Source organism: Styela clava, chromosome 7, assembly GCF_964204865.1.
Source record: "Styela clava chromosome 7, kaStyClav1.hap1.2, whole genome shotgun sequence".
NCBI classification, from domain to species: domain Eukaryota; kingdom Metazoa; phylum Chordata; class Ascidiacea; order Stolidobranchia; family Styelidae; genus Styela; species Styela clava.
The window spans coordinates 12,788,903-12,807,712 of NC_135256.1; the positions used below are offsets into that span (position 1 = coordinate 12,788,903).

The 18,810-nt window shown below is 33.6% G+C and overlaps 2 protein-coding genes across 3 annotated transcripts in view; both read right to left on the minus strand.

Moving 5' to 3' along the window:
• Positions 1-8,793, minus strand: part of LOC120328256 (E3 ubiquitin-protein ligase rnf213-alpha-like) — a 37,089-nt gene extending 28,296 nt beyond the window's left edge. Inside the window, exons 1-9 of one of the 2 annotated variants that reach the window (XM_078114330.1) lie at positions 8,587-8,793; positions 8,433-8,512; positions 7,860-8,025; positions 7,591-7,686; positions 2,884-2,982; positions 1,870-2,034; positions 1,268-1,469; positions 664-845; positions 161-296 (exon numbers count right to left, since the gene is read on the minus strand). In XM_078114330.1, coding sequence (XP_077970456.1) covers positions 161-296; positions 664-845; positions 1,268-1,469; positions 1,870-2,034; positions 2,884-2,982; positions 7,591-7,686; positions 7,860-8,025; positions 8,433-8,512; positions 8,587-8,718 — 1,258 coding nt within the window. In that variant the 5' untranslated portion in view covers positions 8,719-8,793. Of the gene's footprint in view, positions 1-160; positions 297-663; positions 846-1,267; positions 1,473-1,869; positions 2,035-2,883; positions 2,983-7,590; positions 7,687-7,859; positions 8,026-8,432; positions 8,513-8,586 lie in introns of both variants that reach the window. The other variant, XM_039394693.2, reaches the window with a different exon arrangement.
• LOC120328592 (uncharacterized) lies at positions 8,792-15,010 on the minus strand. Its single transcript, XM_078114416.1, has 12 exons — positions 14,781-15,010; positions 14,499-14,627; positions 13,743-13,899; positions 13,257-13,377; positions 12,347-12,467; positions 11,714-11,809; positions 10,969-11,083; positions 10,413-10,579; positions 9,919-10,130; positions 9,214-9,473; positions 8,886-9,138; positions 8,792-8,797 (listed from the first exon to the last, which is right to left on the minus strand). The coding sequence occupies exons 1-12, from the start codon at positions 14,908-14,910 to the stop codon at positions 8,792-8,794; spliced, it is 1,767 nt and encodes a 588-aa protein (XP_077970542.1). The 5' UTR covers positions 14,911-15,010.
• Positions 15,011-18,810: the final 3,800 nt, after the last annotated feature.

Genomic DNA, 18,810 nt, shown 5'->3' on the forward strand with positions numbered 1-18,810 from the left:
CATTCTATCAATTCCCAACAATGCCTAAATATTTTTAAACTACCTAATTCAAACTCCTAACCAAGCATTATTATATCCTGCTAAGAAATGAAATCAAAATAACAAAATCAATAATATGAAAGTAATGGTACGAAAACTGTTAATCACGCATGAATCTTACCGAATTGAATCAATTTGCAAATGGTGATGAAATCCAAAACATGCGACTTGGTTAACTTAAAAACCTCAAGATAATATTCACAGATTCCAACTGATATTTTTTCAGTCAGAGATTTGTCAACTGATGAACTGGATACCTATTGAAAGTTGATGTACCGTTGAATATTTCTATTAGATCTAATGCTAATATGATGCAAATAGTTCATTTCAAATCTTTTGAGGTTCATCATATTTGCATAAAAAATTCGAAATACTGAAAAATTTTCTTACAAAATTCACGAACACAGTTGAATATTTTGATAATTTGCTAATGGGACTTTACACTCTCAATCATTCATATCAGGACTATGTGATTCAATAATATTGAAAGTGTGCATTGGTTGAAGATTTTTCAATTATGCATTTTAAATTCACTATTCTGTTAAATTTTAAAAAAACTTAAAATCTTTTTAAAAGCAACTTGATATACTACTACATTAAAAATCGAATTTAATTGTGTGATACCTTTTGTGGGCATAGAACGGACACAAGTAAATAAAACTTGTCTTTATCCCTTAAAATAATTTCAAGATGTTCCACAATAATTGTTTTAGAATGCAAACTTTTAACGACTTCATTGAAATCCTTTGAAACTTTTTCAATGATATTCCTTGTTGATGACTTGAAACTTTCAAATGAATTTGAAGCTGTCAAAAATTTAAAAAAACTCACACAAGCGAAAGATTAAATTAAAAAAAATTGAGACGATCAGATATCAGTATAATAACAACACCAACAAGTATCGAATCAAGTCCAGTCATAATGTAGTTTCTGATTGTATTTTCAAGTCTATGCTTTTGAAACAAGTAGGCTAACTGACTAACTAATTCCCTACCCAACATCGACTGGTAACCGAATGAGAGACAGTGGTTTGCCATATGATTAAACGGTCTTAATAATTTTATATGTAAATTTAATATATGTAAATCCTATCTTATTCTAAATTAAGTTTCAAGAATAAGTCACTCAAAAAATGCAGTAATCTGTTATTAAGCAGTATTAGACTGTTTTGATTGTTTGTTTACATGGATAATTTTGGCCTAGATGTGAAAATAGTAAATTAACTTACCAAAAACTTCATAAAACTTATTTGAAAAAGACCAATTCATAAGAAAAGTTATTGATGAAGACAATTCCGATTTTTTCACTTCTTTCACTTTGTCATACTCTTTCAAAAATATCTTTCCAAATAATTTGGCAACTTTTGGTGATGAAACATCAAAGCCAACCTTTGCTTTGAACCAACCAATCAATTTTCCAATGACATTTTTCTGCTATAAACACAGCGTTTAAGATTATGATCAAATGTAAGTGATCAAAAAAATAATACCCATATTTTATCTCATATTATTATTTGCTCTTTGAAAGTCATGCCTGACTCTTGGTAATTTGATCATAATCGATTAACATCAAGTTTGATAACTGGAATTACAATTTTAATATATGGCTTTCAAATATTAAGACCATATTTCCAATTTTTGAGGATCATAATAAATTTATTATTTAATTTATTTATACCAGACATTTTCTTCAAGTGTATAAAATAATGAAATAAAATGATTTAAAACACAATAAACAATAACAAATGATAAAAAAGGCAAATATTAGTATCTGAAATACTTATTAATACACATTGATGCATAAAAAGCACTTAAGATATACAAAACAAACCGTTGCAACATCATTCAACAAATCTTCTGCACTTTTATAAGCTTTTTGATCTATAACTCTTTCAAGATCTTCCTGCAGTGACAAACTTTCCAGATCATTTGCATAAAAATCTAAATATCTCTCAACATCAATTTTTCCATGAGCGGTTGTTTTCTCCAAAAAATGCTACAAAAATATGAGACAAAATTGAATTACAGAATAATAGTTAGTAAGTAAACGAATATTTGTCACTGAATAAGTACAAAGTTAATCAAGATGTTTTAGAAACAAGATCTTATCACATTGAAAGTCTTTCTACATCAACGGTGCACAACCTGCGGCTGTACGGCATGCGGCTGTACGGCATGCGGCCGTTGTAAAAAAATAATGCGGGCGTCCACATACAAAATCCTATAAAAATAAAAATAAAAGGGAAAATATAGGATTTATCGGCTATGCTGGCGTATATTGAAGCAAAACAGAAGCACTGCCCGCCCACCCCTCCCCCCTCTATGACTTTCGATTTTTTTCAAAATTGTGCAACCATTATGCAACTTGCTGCAATATATCTGCTCAAGAATGAGTCCACCGAAATGAAAAATTCGTTTAGAATGCGAATATTATACTTCCAAGTAGTCCTACATACTTCATAATTGGGCAGACGGCACCTCGCATGGGTCAAATAAGCGGTTATGACGCCATAAAAGCCCAAATAAATTTTTCTCACGTCCTCGGCGCACTCTTCAACCTTCTGGAGGACGTATTGAAAACAAATAAATGCAATGTGGCCGCCAATAGCAAAAAGGTTGTGCACCCCTGTTCTACATCCATTGCATGAAAATCTAAAAATCTCGTTGATTCCTCCAATTCTTTTTCTACAATATGCTACAAACTATAAATTTATAATCAAATGTTTGAAATGTGAAATTTGCAATATTACCGACATATGAATTGAACAAGTGAAAGGCTGTCGGGTGTGAAAAAAAAGTTTGGTCAAAGTGATGACTCTACATCTGCCTTCATCTAGCAACTTACATTGTCAATCGAAGCAGAAACTTGATGGATTAATCGATTCTTCCATGTGTCAGCTACCCAGTTTACACCCCACTCAATCGATAAAATCTCATTCCAATACTGCAATATATAATAAAAAAGTCAGTGGTGGCGCGTGGTCATTTTGATAACCGGGACAAGCTACTGCGGGACCAAGTCACCCCCATCTACGGGGACAGGATGAGCGCTGTAAGTTCTCCCATCATTTTATGAGTATAAAAATCATTCCATAGGTAACAACCAATCGGCAAAAGCGACAATTTTTAACGATAAGAAAGTGTCTTTAAAACCGGTCCAAGTCAAGGGATTAATAAATATAGACATAGTTTATTTTGAATTTCTTTCAAAAGGAAAGGCAATATTTACCCAGATAAATAAAATGACATATTAACAGAAACTTCGGGAAAGCAGACAAAACCTAAAATAAGGTTTAAAACGTTACTATGAAGAAAGGAAAGTTAATGCAAAGATAAGGACATGCGTCGCTCACTCATAGATATATATGCTGCTAGACTTCTACTGCTTGAACATATATGCAACACGCCGCGGTTTCTTGGAAGCAAAATGCTCAATAACGCGCTGATTAAAGTCATGTATCCCAGAAATGCCGTCTCTGTGAATGGATAAAACAGCCAAGGAATTTAATCTATCTTGCTTCATTGTGTTTCTGAGATACGTTTTAATACGCTTCAGCGTGCTGAATGTTCGCTCTGCATCGGCGGAAGAAATAGGCGTCGTCAAAATGATGTCCAGAAATTTTGCAGACGGCGCAAAGGTAGTTACTAGAGTGTTATCTATGAGGAACCCATAGAGCGCGCAAGTTGATGTGATGTTCAAAAAAGTTTGATTGGTGTATATACATCGCAATTCATTTTTCAATTTACCCACGTTTATCATGGGGTAAAATTTGGAGACAGTAGCCAACAAATGAATGGGAAATTGACGTGCAAATTTTGAAAAATTTTTGGGGTTCATCAAAGAGAACGCGGCAAGGTGTTCAGTGCGCAGACGATCGCCTATTTGATTCACCAGAATGTCACAGCATTCCTCTGCAGACAAAATCAAACGCTGCGTTGTTTGTCCGCGGCGTAAAGAAGCACTCCATATGTCGTCGTATTTTATTGTTTCCCGTATACGAGATACAGCATCGCAGAAGTCTGAAATACACGACTGCACAGACGCTCCATCCATTAGCCTTGACTGCAATGCGCCGTATAATACATCCACGTGATAGAATATTGTGGAGAAAAAAGCGAGAAAAAATGAAAACTCACCATCTTCTAGCAGACGCTTTAGACCTGCCACCTTCCTCACAGAGCGTTCGTCCCAAACCGGAGAGCTCTGAATGCCATTGAAACACTCAATGAGCTCAGACCTAATTTTGGACACGCCCTACACCATGCGTGATTGGAAGTTCCAACGTGTTGGTGCACAAGCTGGGAGACGGCGGCTACATATCTGGTGAAGGAGGTCAGAGCGCTTCGGCGAAACAGAAAAAAATGAAGAAAACCCCGAAACATTTGCAAAAAATATACGGACGAGAGGGGTATCAAGACACATATTTTTAATAACGAGGTTAAATTGGTGTGCATAACAATGTAAAAAATGCGCATGAGGAAAATCTTCTTTTATATAAACTTGAACACCATGTCCCGACCCACTCATGACTGCCGCGCCGTCATAAGTTTGAGCTATCAATTTTGACTTCGCGTTGTAAGGCTGTAACACTTCTTTCAGTACAGCCGATATCCCGCAAGCTGTGCGATCAACGATTGGTACAAAGCTGTGAAATCTCTCGGTAGGTTTACCATCTTTCACAAACCGAAAAATCACAGCCAGTTGGGAAACGCACGTGATGTCAGTTGTCTCGTCAGACTGAATCGAAAGGAACTGGCAATTCTCAATTTCCAGAGCCAAATGTTGTAAATAAATTTTATACATTGAGTCGAGCAAATCATTTTGGATATTCTTAGATGTCCCTTTCGAAACAGTTGCGGCATCAAGATGATCTCTCAATACTGTATCTAGGGATGCGGTGTATTCCACCATATCCAAAAATACCCCTCTATTAGAAGAGCCAGCCCGTTCATCGTGCCCACGGAGAGACAGCTCGTGACAACCAATGAACTTCAAAACATCTATCAATCGACCGAGAACATGGCGGTTTTTCTCGACGTTTTGGTTGTGCCGACGAATAGAAACTGCGCGTCCTTCATCCAACTGTGCTGCAATATTGACATTTCCGAATGTTCGGTATTTTACTGCATTGTCCAGATGCCCCATAGAAGATTGATGATCCCTGGCACGCTCGGAAAGATGTTTAAGATCTCTAACACCAAATTTACACCAACGTGAGTCACGGGCGGTAGCAAAAAGTAGGCAATAAAAACAAAAAAGTGCATTTTTGTCCTCGCTGTAACACAACCATTCAGGTTTTTTATACCAAGTTTCTGCGCAGAATGTACGCCGACGCTTTCCTCCGTCATGGGATTGTTCCAGTGAACAATTTTTTGGTTGATAAGGCCCAAGACGTTGTACCTCTAATTTTTGTTCCAGCGGCAGCTGCGAAAACGGAGTGTGAAGTACTGCATCAACCTTATTCATTATGAGGTCTAAGGCTAAGAAATGCGAAGCCGGAAAGAAGTGAGGAGCTCAAAAGGAATGTGGAAGATCGAAAGCAAATGGACTAAAGGTCTCTAACTGATTCAAATAGCGAAACAAGCGACAAAAACGAAGGCGAGGAAACTATCAACTGTTCAAGCAACCAACGAACGAGAAGGAATGCGTGAATATGTCAACACGTTGTTGTAAGAAACGTCGGCATTGTGTCGTCATAATTTCGGGGCTAGCCCTGATCGGCCCCGATGATTTAGTAAAAGAAACAGAAAACAAACGAGACAAACGCGGCGAGTGGAAGATAAAAAAGAGAATAAGACATACAATGAGCAACCGGGGCAAAATCGGCGTCGCCCCGTCGACGTTCGGCGAAGGGATTGCGAGCGAAAAATGAACCATGTCGGGAGAATATGGCTAGTGTAGACAGTCTGTGCAACCGATATTGAGGTATTTTTCGAATATTTTTTATTATACCGAAAAAACAACCGGGGCATTGCCCCGGTTGGCCCTATTGACGCGCCGCCACTGAAAAAAGTAAATATATTGAGTTTTCCTAACATCATGTTGATAAACACTTTGATAAGAAAAAATTTATTGTGGTAGAATATTATGTTCTTATATATTTTCTGACAATAGAACAAAGAAATAAAGGAAAAGATGGGAAAATGATATTGAAAGATAATATATTATATAGAGTAGTGGTTCCCAAAGTCGATTGACCAGGGTCTAAAGCGGGGGTCGGCAAATTTTTATCGATCATGAGCCAAAATTAAGAGTTACAAGTCATTGGCAGGCCGCACATATTTTTAGAAAGTTAATAACTGAAGGAATGGCCAATGAATCACATTTTTTCACACAGATTTCAGTTAAATTTCAAGCAGCGCGCAAAGACTGATCATTTGAATATTTTCTGCGCCATTAAACCATTTGCACTCAGAATCAACTTTTTTATGTTCCGTTGCCATTTGTTTTATTATAATCAATTTATAGGCTCATTAAACGAGTGATTGTGAATTTTATACTTGTTAGGTTATAATGTAATTAAGTGTCTCAGAACAAATTCTGTTACGTAAAGAATATAATCTTCAATACAGTTGTTCCGGTAATATAATTCAGTGAAGCGTCGCGGGCCGGATTATATTGCCTGTAGGCTGTTGGCTGTAGTTTGCCAACCCCTCAATCAATCAATCAAACCTCTGGTCTAAAGTTAGAAGTGAAAGGTTATTCACGGCCTAGAGAGGGGAGCATCCGCAATGGTCCGATACCAGTACATATAGTTAAGATACCGGTACAATTGAATTGTTACAAATATATACTGTGATAATAATGCAACAATTGGCAATATCTAGAATGTGAAAAAAGGTAGAAACATAAAGTGTTAAACTATTCCACACAAGTTCGACGAGCCATATTTAATCATTACACAGACCGTTATTGCCTCGCGGTTTGGGAACCACTGCCACTGGTATAGCAGATGCAGTGTTTATTTTCTCAATGGTAAAAATGTATATCATTACAATAATAAAGAATCAATATGATATAAATTCCCCAAACTATGAATAACTCCAACTGGTTATCAAACAGCAAGAATTGAAGATTTATAAACATGAAAGCACGGCGCGGCGGTGTGGCTCAACTGGCTAAGCGTTAGGAATACGCTCGCCACCGCACCTCTAAATACTCTGCGTGAGTTCGCAGGTTCGAATCCCATGCAAGGATGGTTATGTGCGAGAGGATTGCTGAACTCCTCGCCGTCGTTAGGTGGTTCACGTAACCGCTGGTCGGTTACGGCTTCCTCCACCACCAAGTCCATGCTTCCGAAAACAAACAATATAACTAATTCCATACCCGACTTGGAATGGTAATCGGACGAGAGGCCGTGGTTCGCCATATGGATAAGCCGTCTTATCAGCTTTACTCTCCCCTGGGATAAATATGTAAATCCGATCCTATTCACAAGTTGATGTTTGGCAGTTGAAATATTAATCTCACATTCATAAGTTCATAAGAAATCTAAAATGTGTATAACAGTAGAAAAATTGAACACTTTAACACTTTATTAGGAGTACATACTTCTACTTCATCTTTATCCACTGGCTTCTTGTGAATTCCTTTGGTTATCAGGTCAATCAAATTCCTTATGGCATCTCCAACATTCTTCTGATCAATCTAAAAGTTTATATAAAAATTCTTCTTTATTCAAAAATTATTGAACAATCTTTACTTCAACTGAACAAAAAAGAATTTTGACTCCATGTATATAACAAAAATAAGCATGCTTTAAAATACATCAATCTAAAATGACTGAAATATAATTGAAAATTGGAAAGTGAGAACTGTACCATTTTCAACATATTGATCCAGGTAACAGTTTCTCTCACGATATCCAACAACCTTAGAACTTCATTATTATTCACAATGGGAGATTTTCGTCCAAGAAAATCATTGGTGAATCTCAGCAAATTTAAACAAGATTCCAATTTTTCTTGGGTATCTTCACATTGCCTGCTGTAAAATGCCATTAAATAAGTATTAGTATAGTATAAATACAGCAGAACTTCCCATTTATGAAATATTTTGCCATTAAGTGTATTAATTAGTTATTCAAAATCAAGTGACAGTTAGTTAGAATATGCAAGCTTGTCTCATTCCAATTAACATGATAAACAACCATCTATCCCACTTGGACACAGAATGAAAACAAATTGTTAGGGTAATAACTTTCTGCAACAACTTTAAAATGTAAATGAGATGCACAAAAACTAAGGAGTTATATGGGGAAGATGTAGTGTTAAAAAATAATAGAGGTATTAAATAAAACTGAGAACAAATTGTGTATGAATGTCTTGAACTGAAGATTGGAAAAATAACTGAATCATGCGCTAAAATTTTGAACTTTATTTAAAAACTCTTACTCCAATTCTGCGAGCGTAGAACTCTCTTTTCTGATTTTTTCCAATATGTATTTTTCACAATCTTTTTTTTCTTCTATTCTCTATAATAATAGCAACATATTTAGTTCAAAATTTGTACAAAGAAAATTTTGTAAAACTAATATGTTACACCTACAAGATTTGACAACCGTCCTTTCTTTAAGCCTTCCAAATATTGGTGTAAAGCAGAATCAACTTTAAAATATTCAACAATTCTAAATTCTTCCCTTTTCAACACTAATGAAGCAAATTCTTTATCAAGCAACATAAAGTGAAAAGTATTTATTATCCATGGATGAAGTCTGGCCAATTCCACACATTTCTGAGACTGATCGAGAAATTCATTTCTGAAGGTAGATAAAGGAACATCAAGAATAAAAGCAGTACTTTACTCATGCCATAGACCAGTTATATGATTAGTATATAAGAAAATACTTGCCTTTCATGTGAGCATGTTCGACATCTTTGCCACACTTTGTTCCAGTCTAAGTCATTTATCCTTGGTAGACTAGCTTGTGAATACAAAATACTTTTAATAGGTTTCCTCAGCTGAACTTCTTTTTTCGAGTCTCCACCATGAATCATGAGCCAGTACAGTGGCAAACTTAGAATCCATTCCATATTCGGTTTACTAGGTATTTGCTTGTAGAGCCAATCAATAGCCTCTCGAAAAGTAGGCAACCTGATTCTATTTAATCAAAAGAATTAATTTAAAATTCATAAAAGTAAACTGGAACATAGCAAATGTTTTTTTTTTACTCACCCTAAGTTCTCGGATTGCTCATATTGTTTCATGGCATATGAATACAATTTTTTACAATCCTTGTCAGATTTGAGTTGATCAATTCTCAGCATTTGAAACAGAAGAGACAGCAATTCACTCGAACAAATTCTATGTTCTTCATATGCAATGGACACAACAAGAGACAAAGTTGCAGATAGTTGATCCAATACATCTTTGATATTACTAGACATTTTTTCCTTGGTATCTCTGAGCCACTTGACTAAAATTTTTTCAAACACCTAAGGAAAACAAAAATTGGTAAAATTAGTAAATATAGATTAAAAAGTGCCTATGTATTTTTGCAAGAGTGTTTATGTCATCTAGCATACTAAAAGTATGTGCTTCAATAGTGGTTTTAAGTGTAATGTTAGTTTACTTTCTGCCTTCATCAGGTAGTGAAGCAATTCTGTAAGTTTGCAAGATTGATTTACCGTAGTTGAATTTATAACAAGATGATATCAATATTTGAAAAAAAAAGTAAAACAAATTTGTATCATTTATACTGAGGAAAGTAAAAGGTAATGAGATCGCTTCATTACATAGAAAAGAGTAACCACATACAAAGATAGTAGTAGGTCAAGTATGGGAATATTTAATCTTCGATGTCAACTGTTATAGTATTCATTCCTGATGCCTGGTTATTGCTCTTATTGAAACATCTTGAAGGGCATTATTTAGACTTACATTCTCTGGTGCTTTATGATTTATTCTGTTGATATACCACCCGCCCTTAACACAATTCATCCATAGGAATATATCAACAGCTGCTGAAGTTTCATTATCAGAAACACCCAATGGAGGAAGAACTTTTTCCATAGCTTCACAGCACCTTCGTTCCCAGGAACCAGAGTGGTCAAATAAACAGATACTAATGATGATCATTTGTTGTGTCTCCACTATAAATATTAATGATGATGAATATCTTGATAAAAAAAAATTACCATGAAGATAATGAATCTTCAATTCTGTTTTTTTAATATGATTTCTGAACAGGATGTTGTCAATATCTCAATCTTGAAATTACTATAAATTTTTATTTGAATAAATATTGTAAGTTTTTCAGTTTAGGCAAATAAAAATGACGAGTTTAGCGAATGAAATTGTATAATTTAAAAATTGTTCAACATCAGCAAAAAGAAACATCAGCAAAATATTTCTAAATTTTAAGGCTTATTCACCCTTTCTGAGACTGACTTCACGATTAGCGTAACCAAAATTATCATAAGGCAGCCTTTCATGCTTAAGATATGAATGATCTTCTCCATTGTTAGGAAAACAAAACTTGTATTTTAGTAATTCATTGAAGCTTGTGTCACAGACGCATCGATAGGTAAAGTATCTTTTTCTGTCAGAAAAAGTAAAAAATGTTTACACCATTATTTTATTTACTGTAGAAAATGTTTCCAACATAGCAAAAGCAAGACACAAAAAGTATTAGAATTAAATATGATAAACACAAATTAAAGAAACAGTTGTCAACACTTCGCTTGTTATCGAAAAAAGCAGTGCACCTGTATGAACATGACATTAATGATAACATTAAAATATGGAATCACAAACATATCAGGAATCGATAAAAAAAAATATTCATGAGGTGAAGCAATTGCAAAAAGTTGCAAATCTTGGTGAAAAACAGCTGCCCTTCAGACAATCTATAGGTAAATATGAAGTCTCGACAACAACAACAATTTTTGAAAAGAAGTAGTTGAACACCAACAATGCAATTACATTTACCTTTCATTAAAATCCATTGGAATTGGTTTCCAGCCATAACCCTCTAATCTGATATGTAAAATTGTATTCGTCGGCAAAGCATTGGTATCAGCTACTAATGCTCTGAACTCTATAGCTTGAATGAATGAAAATAACATATGAAAATATATCAAATATATATGACAATTTTTAGTTCACACACCTTCAATTAAAGTCTTTCCCCGAAAAATCAAGATTAGTGATATATCTGCAGCATACACAGGGGGAACTATATATATATATTTCTCAAAGTGAAATGTAGACGCAACTTTATTACAAATAAATGATTCTCAAATTAAAATGAAAAAATAAGAGCTAAATATTCCAGACAAGATAAAACAATTCATTTTGAACAATGTCATGCTACAAAAAATGACAGAAATTCAGTGAAGTTGCCAAAACTTCAAATAAGATTTAAAACATGAGAAATAAATGTACTACATGGACAAACTCACATTGCAAACAGAGCTTGAAAGTTAGCTTCGAAATTGGAAGCTAGAGTTTGTCATGTTTTCAATTCAGTCATACTCATATTTTCAAATTATCTGGTTTGAAATTCAAAATCAAATTCCCAAGAATTTTGCCAAAATTAGTAAAATTATCTCATGATGAATTTTTAACAACCTTGAAATTCTGATTGTAACATAGAAGGCTTTCCAAATAGGCTGTAATAATTACATACCCATGATGTACATACAAAAGCTGTAATTGAATATATTAAACTTACAAAATTCTGTATTTTGTCCCAAAATGCTGCTGCTCATAGGCCTTAAATAATTTTTTCTTTGAAATTGAACCATATCAGAAGTTTGTGAGTTATTTCCTGTCAAAAAATATCCATCACCTATTTAAAATGTTTATTATGCAAAGGTATATTACTAAATATTAACACATATTTGCACATACTTTGTGTCACTGTGTGATATTACTATGAATGAACAAATGCATTTTAATTCTACATACAGAGAAAAAATATTCAGAAGTAATTTATTGAAAACATTAAGATTACCATAAAATGGGATATTAACTAAATAATTAAAATATTCACTACTTACTAGATTAGGCATTGTCGCATTATACACTTTATATTATATTAAAGTATGGGCCATACAATAAAAATAAATATAAAATTCTGCTCCCCACTGTTGCTTTTCTAGAATCTATTATATATTATTATTAGTTTGATATACCGGTAGTTGTTTTATATAAATATAATTTATTGAAAATCCATTTAGAATGCTGTAATCACACCAAACAACAGGAGAACAAATATGTAAAGGTCAAATTACTATAGCAGGAGCCTATCGAGCTTAAACCTATTGTCTGATTACTCAAATCAAAATTACCAATCAATTCTCACCTTCAAGTGACTGAGACTCACTTCTTTCAGAATTTTTAATATCATCAGAATTGCCTTTCGTCTTCTGCTGTGATTGATCATCCGTATGAACATCTGATGCTAGTGATTTGATAAATTCAGACTATAAATAAAAAAATATATATAGGTTTAAAGTACAATATTATAAACTATATTTTTGATGGTATTATTCAACAAAATAAAATGTTTCATCTCATTGAAATTAGTTTATAGAACAAAGTCAAAAATTGCTTCATTGTCACAAATAACAATACAATAACAAAATATGCCAAGATTTAGTTCTTTTTTGTGATTCATTTGTGCAATTGGCCATCTTACGACATTATGAGTTCAAAATACATTTTAAATTTTTGTTACAAAAATCTCACTATTTTAAAAGTTTTGTTTTTTAGTTATGTTAGAAACAATAAATAAAATGTAAACAAATTAACTACCGGTATATCAAAATACAACCAAGTAAATTTGACATAACATGAAGTATGGTATTGTTGAATGAATATTGTTGGTTTTAAGAGGTTCAAACACAAGCCATTTCTGCATTACTCTTGCTGAGCATTTTGCTATTTGTGATGCAAAAAACTTAAACTCAAAGTTACAGAACAATAAAAAAATAATTTTGCGCATATCCGGCGTTGGGAAGCCTTGAGTCACTGACTCCACTAGAGTAATAATTGAGTCACTAGTTATCGAAGTCTCGAGTGACTCAAGTCATCTAAATAAAATGACTCCAAACCATGTTCAACTAAGCACCAGTGAGACTCAGCCTCAACTCAAGACTTGGATGACCTGTCAATCGACTTGCAACTCGAGTTTAGAAGCTTCTACCCAGCACTGTTTATAACACATATATATTTCCATTGAATTGGACTCTGTCTAAAATAATTTTTTTTACCTTTTCCCTAATAAAGTCCATAGCTGCTTCAACAACTTTTTTTCCCTCTTCATCTGGTTGGTGAAGTTTTTCAAGTGCAAGAATGATCATTTTTCTTACTTTAATAACATCATCTTCCGAACTGAAAAGGTATAGTTAAAGTATGATAAAACTATGTCTTTTGGAAATGTTATTTAACAGAGTAAGGCCCTACATTACATATTTTGAATATTTACTACAGAGTACATTTGAGCCTTTGAAAACCTTAATCTGTATCATGCATAGGAATAAAATATTATATATTTATTTTGGGTAGGGGGATATCATATGTAAAACCATCCCTCCCTATCTAGTTATCAGACCAAGTCAAGTATGATGATAAGGTTGTTCCTAATGTTTAATACAATGCACCAATCACAGGGCCAACAAATCATGGGTTCTACATTAAATTAGGGGCAAAATCAGAAATTGATGCCTCCTGATATAAAATAAGCAAATGTATGTTACCTTCCAGATAACTGTAGTCCCAGAATGTCTCTAAATTCAGAAAAACATTCAGGTTGAGCCAACAGGTTCCAGTTTTTTATCAGAATAAAGAGATGGGGTGTTTGTGACTTGTGAATTGATAATAAAAGTTCCTTTGTTTCTTGATCGGCAGGAAACTCTATAAATAATAAAAAAAAAACTCATTTTTCTGCATTAGCTAAGCAAATTTTATTAGTGCAATGTTGTTGTAGTTAATACAATTAGTGTAACTATATTGGTATTGCAAGTCAAATATTCCATACCTTCAACCCACCTGGGTTGTAAAAAATTGCTACCCAAGCTGAATGAGAACAATATCTGAATTTAGAAGCTTTAAAAAGAGTGAAATTCAAAATATTTATCAACATTGATACATATGAGTATATGCAAGGTAAAATAAACAAATCAAATTATTGTGAAAATTTATTACATTTGTGTAGTAATGGAACTAAAAACTCCTTTCATTTCCTAATATTCCAAGTTAGTGCAAAGCAAGAATAGTAATGATTTGAAAAGTAATACGGTGATTGAGATAAGGTGAGAATAAAGTGAAATAAGCTGATAATCAGAGTGTAAGACATTAAACACATAGTCAATTTAACATTACTATATGATAAATGAGTTTATTTTGCATACATATTTTCAGTTGTATTGAATTACAATTTTTTGGAATGCAGAATAATAAATGAACATGAGAGTAAACATGGATTCAAGTTTTCATAAACTTATGATGCACACCTTCAACGCACAGTGCATATTCAAAGTTCACAAATTTAAGTTGTTCCAATGAGTTGACAATTTTTTCAATCTTTTCCTCATTAGACTTCTCTTTGCTTTTAAGACCTTTACACACTTTGTCATGACAACCTGTAACGATATGAATTAAAATGAATATAGAGACATTTTATATAAAAGACAAGATACTGCAAAAAATAGTCTTTTATACATGTCCATTTGCGGCAAATTCTACCATATTGCCAAAATAAAATTTTAACAATACAAAATTATTCCATCATTTACTTTTAGAAATTGCATCTTTTTTGTGAAGTAGTTCAGCAAGCTTCAAAGTTTGTTCTTCTTTGAAAAACTTTTGTAGCACAATTGCAATGCATTCTTTTTTCAATGCATCAACATTCTGTGGTACCACCATGTTTTTGATATTCACTATTAAATGGCATTGAGAGAATGAATAATCATTATTCCAGTCTTTCTATGACACTTGTTGATATATCATTTATTATTATTTTAAATATTTCAGTCTAAATCAAAATAAATGTACAATGACCATCTGATGTTGAACTTATCATGGCCAACATAAATAATCTAGAAATTAATTCCATACAGTGATAATAAACAATGGCATTTATCATAGTATCACTATTATGCAAATTTTACAACGAAAAATCTTACAATGTCTTAAAAGAGATCTCAATAAAAAAGTATCAACCACTAATGGAGTAGCATTATTATTACAACTCATTGATTAATATAATCCGAGTTTCCTGAATAATATAGAACCCTTTTAATTTGCTGATGCACAATTTAAATAAATAAAATAAGTTACATTTTTGTAACCTGCACAAATAAGCAATGCTTAATCAAGAATAAAATTGTGAGAATAAAAAGAATAATGCAGTACTTTTGATGCAATTTCAATTCTCCCAAGGTGGACTAAAACCCTTTTCTGGTGTCTAGTACCATTTATATTACATCTATGCTACTATTGTAATTAGAGTTGCGATCTTCAATTATTCGCAACCAACGATTTTTGGAGCCAGTAAATTGCCTTTTGTAACTTGCCCAAAGAAGTGCTGAATAGCAATAAATGCATAATACCATAATAGCGATCTCGCGAATATATCATCTGGTTGGCTAAACCCCATGAATATGAGTAGATGATTAATTCATTTGTCTCTCCTTTTCAAAACCTGCTAATGCATTTCTAAACATTTGGCGACTAGAATTCGGGTAAGTGACCTTGGTTTAGGCAAACCGTAGCTGAAGGTAATACAAATACCTAATATGTATTCATAGCCATAGTAACACAAAAACGATCGCTGTCTCGGAACGGGGGATTTACCAACGCCGAGACGCACAGCCCACAAAAAGCGAGTCAAAACTCATACAAACAATGAATAACAATCAGTAGAGCGAATAATGGTCGAAGCATTGCGGAACGTGGGAGGATATTGTAGCCCACGATTTGCAGCGTAGAACGCGGAACAAGTCTGTACCTAGCATAAACGTCATTTTATTGGTTATGATCACATATTAGTCAAATGCAAACACGGATACGTCATTTCAATGTACTTTAAATATTATACAAATAAAACGCTTCAACATCACGATAAGTTTTGCAGCAAATGCACATTAGTGATAAAAAAAAAACTTCAACTAAACGTATTTTTCACTACTGATCGGTTAATCGTATATATCAGTGGAAAAATTCAATTTAATTTGTGTTTAGACTAAAATCACGTTTAACATTGGCAACGGTGACGACAACGCAGATCAATTAGAATCAGGGAAATGAATCCTGCAGCATTTCAGGTGCAAGTTTTACCATGCCGCGAGAATACTATGGTTTAAACTTGGCACTGGCCACGGTCGTCAGCTTTTCTTTCCCAAGCTTGTCTGTATTTAGGCATCAACATTCTAACTCAAATGCGATTTTGATATTAAATTCATAATCCAAAATTCCAATTTAATAGGTTTTGAAGCGTGGACGACTGCCAAAACACATCCGCGTTTTGATTTCTAAAATCTATGACTGCTTCATAGGCAAGTAGGATATGCATGAAAACGATTGCGCATACGTCAAATTAGCATTGATTGGATGAGCAAGTAGCAAGTTACAGTAATTGTTGATGTGGCCATTTCGAAATCCGCTATTTTTGTAGTTTTATTTTTTTATAACGTATGAGGAAAATAGGTGAAAAGAGCTCAAAAATATCAAGAAATCTGTAGAATCAATAGCAAAATTTTATATAAATTGGGCTTTTTTTGAAATAGTATCTATCTTCTGCCATAAATGTATATCACGCGGCCTGTTTCTAAAGCATTCATGGACGAATATAGACTTTCAATACATTTTTTTTTATAACGTATGAGGAAAATAGGTGAAAAGAGCTCAAAAATATCAAGAAATCTGTAGAATCAATAGCAAAATTTTATATAAATTGGGCTTTTTTGAAATAGTATCTATCTTCTGCAATAAATGTATATCACGCGGCCTGTTTCTAAAGCATTCATGGACGAATATAGACTTTCAATACATTTTTTTTTATAACGTATGAGGAAAATAGGTGAAAAGAGCTCAAAAATATCAAGAAATCTGTAGAATCAATAGCAAAATTTTATATAAATTGGGCTTTTTTGAAATAGTATCTATCTTCTGCAATAAATGTATATCACGCGGCCTGTTTCTAAAGCATTCATGGACGAATATAGAATTTCAATACATGGGTGTGTACACTGAAATTTACCTTTACCCATTAAAACCGTCACCAATGGTCAAGGGTACAGAAGCCGGGCGCGTTCTGCCCGTGATCAGAGGCACCAAGCCAAAGATATGGCCCCAAAACCACAAATATTTGAATAAAGTTACAGTAGAAAAACTGATCACGGATTAGGGAGAGGAAACAGAACATTAACTCCTTCTCGTAACTAACGGGCCTTTACATTCAAAGTTACCCAAGCAAACGAAATGGACGTTAAAACGGATCATTCCCGTCTGACCTAAATGAATACTTTAATAATACACTATCTTTGTAGTCTGAATAAATATGATTTATTTCGATTTTGCTCATTTCATCGTGACTCTCGTCCAGTCAGAGCTCTGTAATTGTCTCTAATACTATCAATGGTTTTCCGCTATATTGTGCTAAATAAGAATGCCAACCTTCAAAATAACTATTTTGAAATACAATCGTCTGGCACCGCCCAAATGTAACAACACATGACAAATATACTATTACTAGCGAGATAAATGTATAAAATCGATTACCACTGATCAGCGTCGACATCATCTCGGCCTAGTTTAACTTTAGAGCCAGATTTTTTTGTAAGACACATATTTACGCCTTCCTCCCAAACAAGGCACTGTACAAGCATCACTGCTATCTCTAACGTCATGCAACGATCTGCTATTTTATAAACTGCCGGAATATTTCCGTTTCGGCTACGCTACACAATTCATTATATTCTGAGCCTAAAGTGAGGTTTTTTGAACAATACAAATATTAACTAAAGACTTCTTCTGTAAAACAACATTGCGTCGAAGCGTTTTTTTTTACAATTAGAACGGATAGGTTCGGGACATTGTAAAAGGAAACTAAAAACGAATTACAATTGAAACTGTCATATCATATTATTTGCTGAAATATCCGCGTTTTTTCAAGTCAAGCTTACATTGAATAGTTAGCAACGCACAAGATAATCCAATAGGAAGAGATTCCCTCCCGATATGAATGCACGTCAGCGAAACGAAGCAGCGCATTAAAGAAGCCTCTGGTATCTTTCACTAAAGTGCTAAAAATGTTATTGATGTCTCCAGCCCACTGCTAACCGGGTATTTACAAGATTTTTTTTTTCGATGCTCTGGGTGAGCTCGCAAACAAATTTATATATATATATATATATATATATATATACCAACAGATCCGCTGAAAACAAAATTTAACTTTTACAAAATAAATAAATTTTTTAATTTGATCGGTGTTATCGACCCGTGTGCCTATAATAGCCCCCGCTGTTAATGAAAATCTGTATATCTTCCGAAATAATTTTCCTCCTTTAAAATGTACAGGTCAGCATATTAGTTTATATGTGGATTTTATACTGTATTATGTTTTTGTGAGCATGGTCATAGCTTTTATTCGTGTTATTTAACTCTCCTAATCTAAAATGATGATCGAATGGTTTTCACTGACATCGCTGTAAAATGGCAAGAATCAACACACGATTCATTCATTTTGCAGCAATCTGAGTTTTATGACCTATTTGAAAGCGGAGAATTTATTAATAAAGATGGTTAATGACACCGATTGCA

What these genes read in the sequence shown, in the direction of transcription:
- LOC120328592 (XM_078114416.1), bottom strand. Translation starts at nt 14,910, where the DNA reads ATGGTGGTACCACAGAATGTTGATGCATTGAAAAAAGAATGCATTGCA. An exon ending in TGAGTCTCAGTCACTTGAAG is followed by an intron (nt 11,810 to 12,346) that starts GTGAGAATTGAT and finishes ATTTTTTGACAG; the next exon opens with GAAATAACTCACAAACTTCT. An exon ending in ATCATAAAGCACCAGAGAAT is followed by an intron (nt 9,474 to 9,918) that starts GTAAGTCTAAAT and finishes TGTTTTCCTTAG; the next exon opens with GTGTTTGAAAAAATTTTAGT.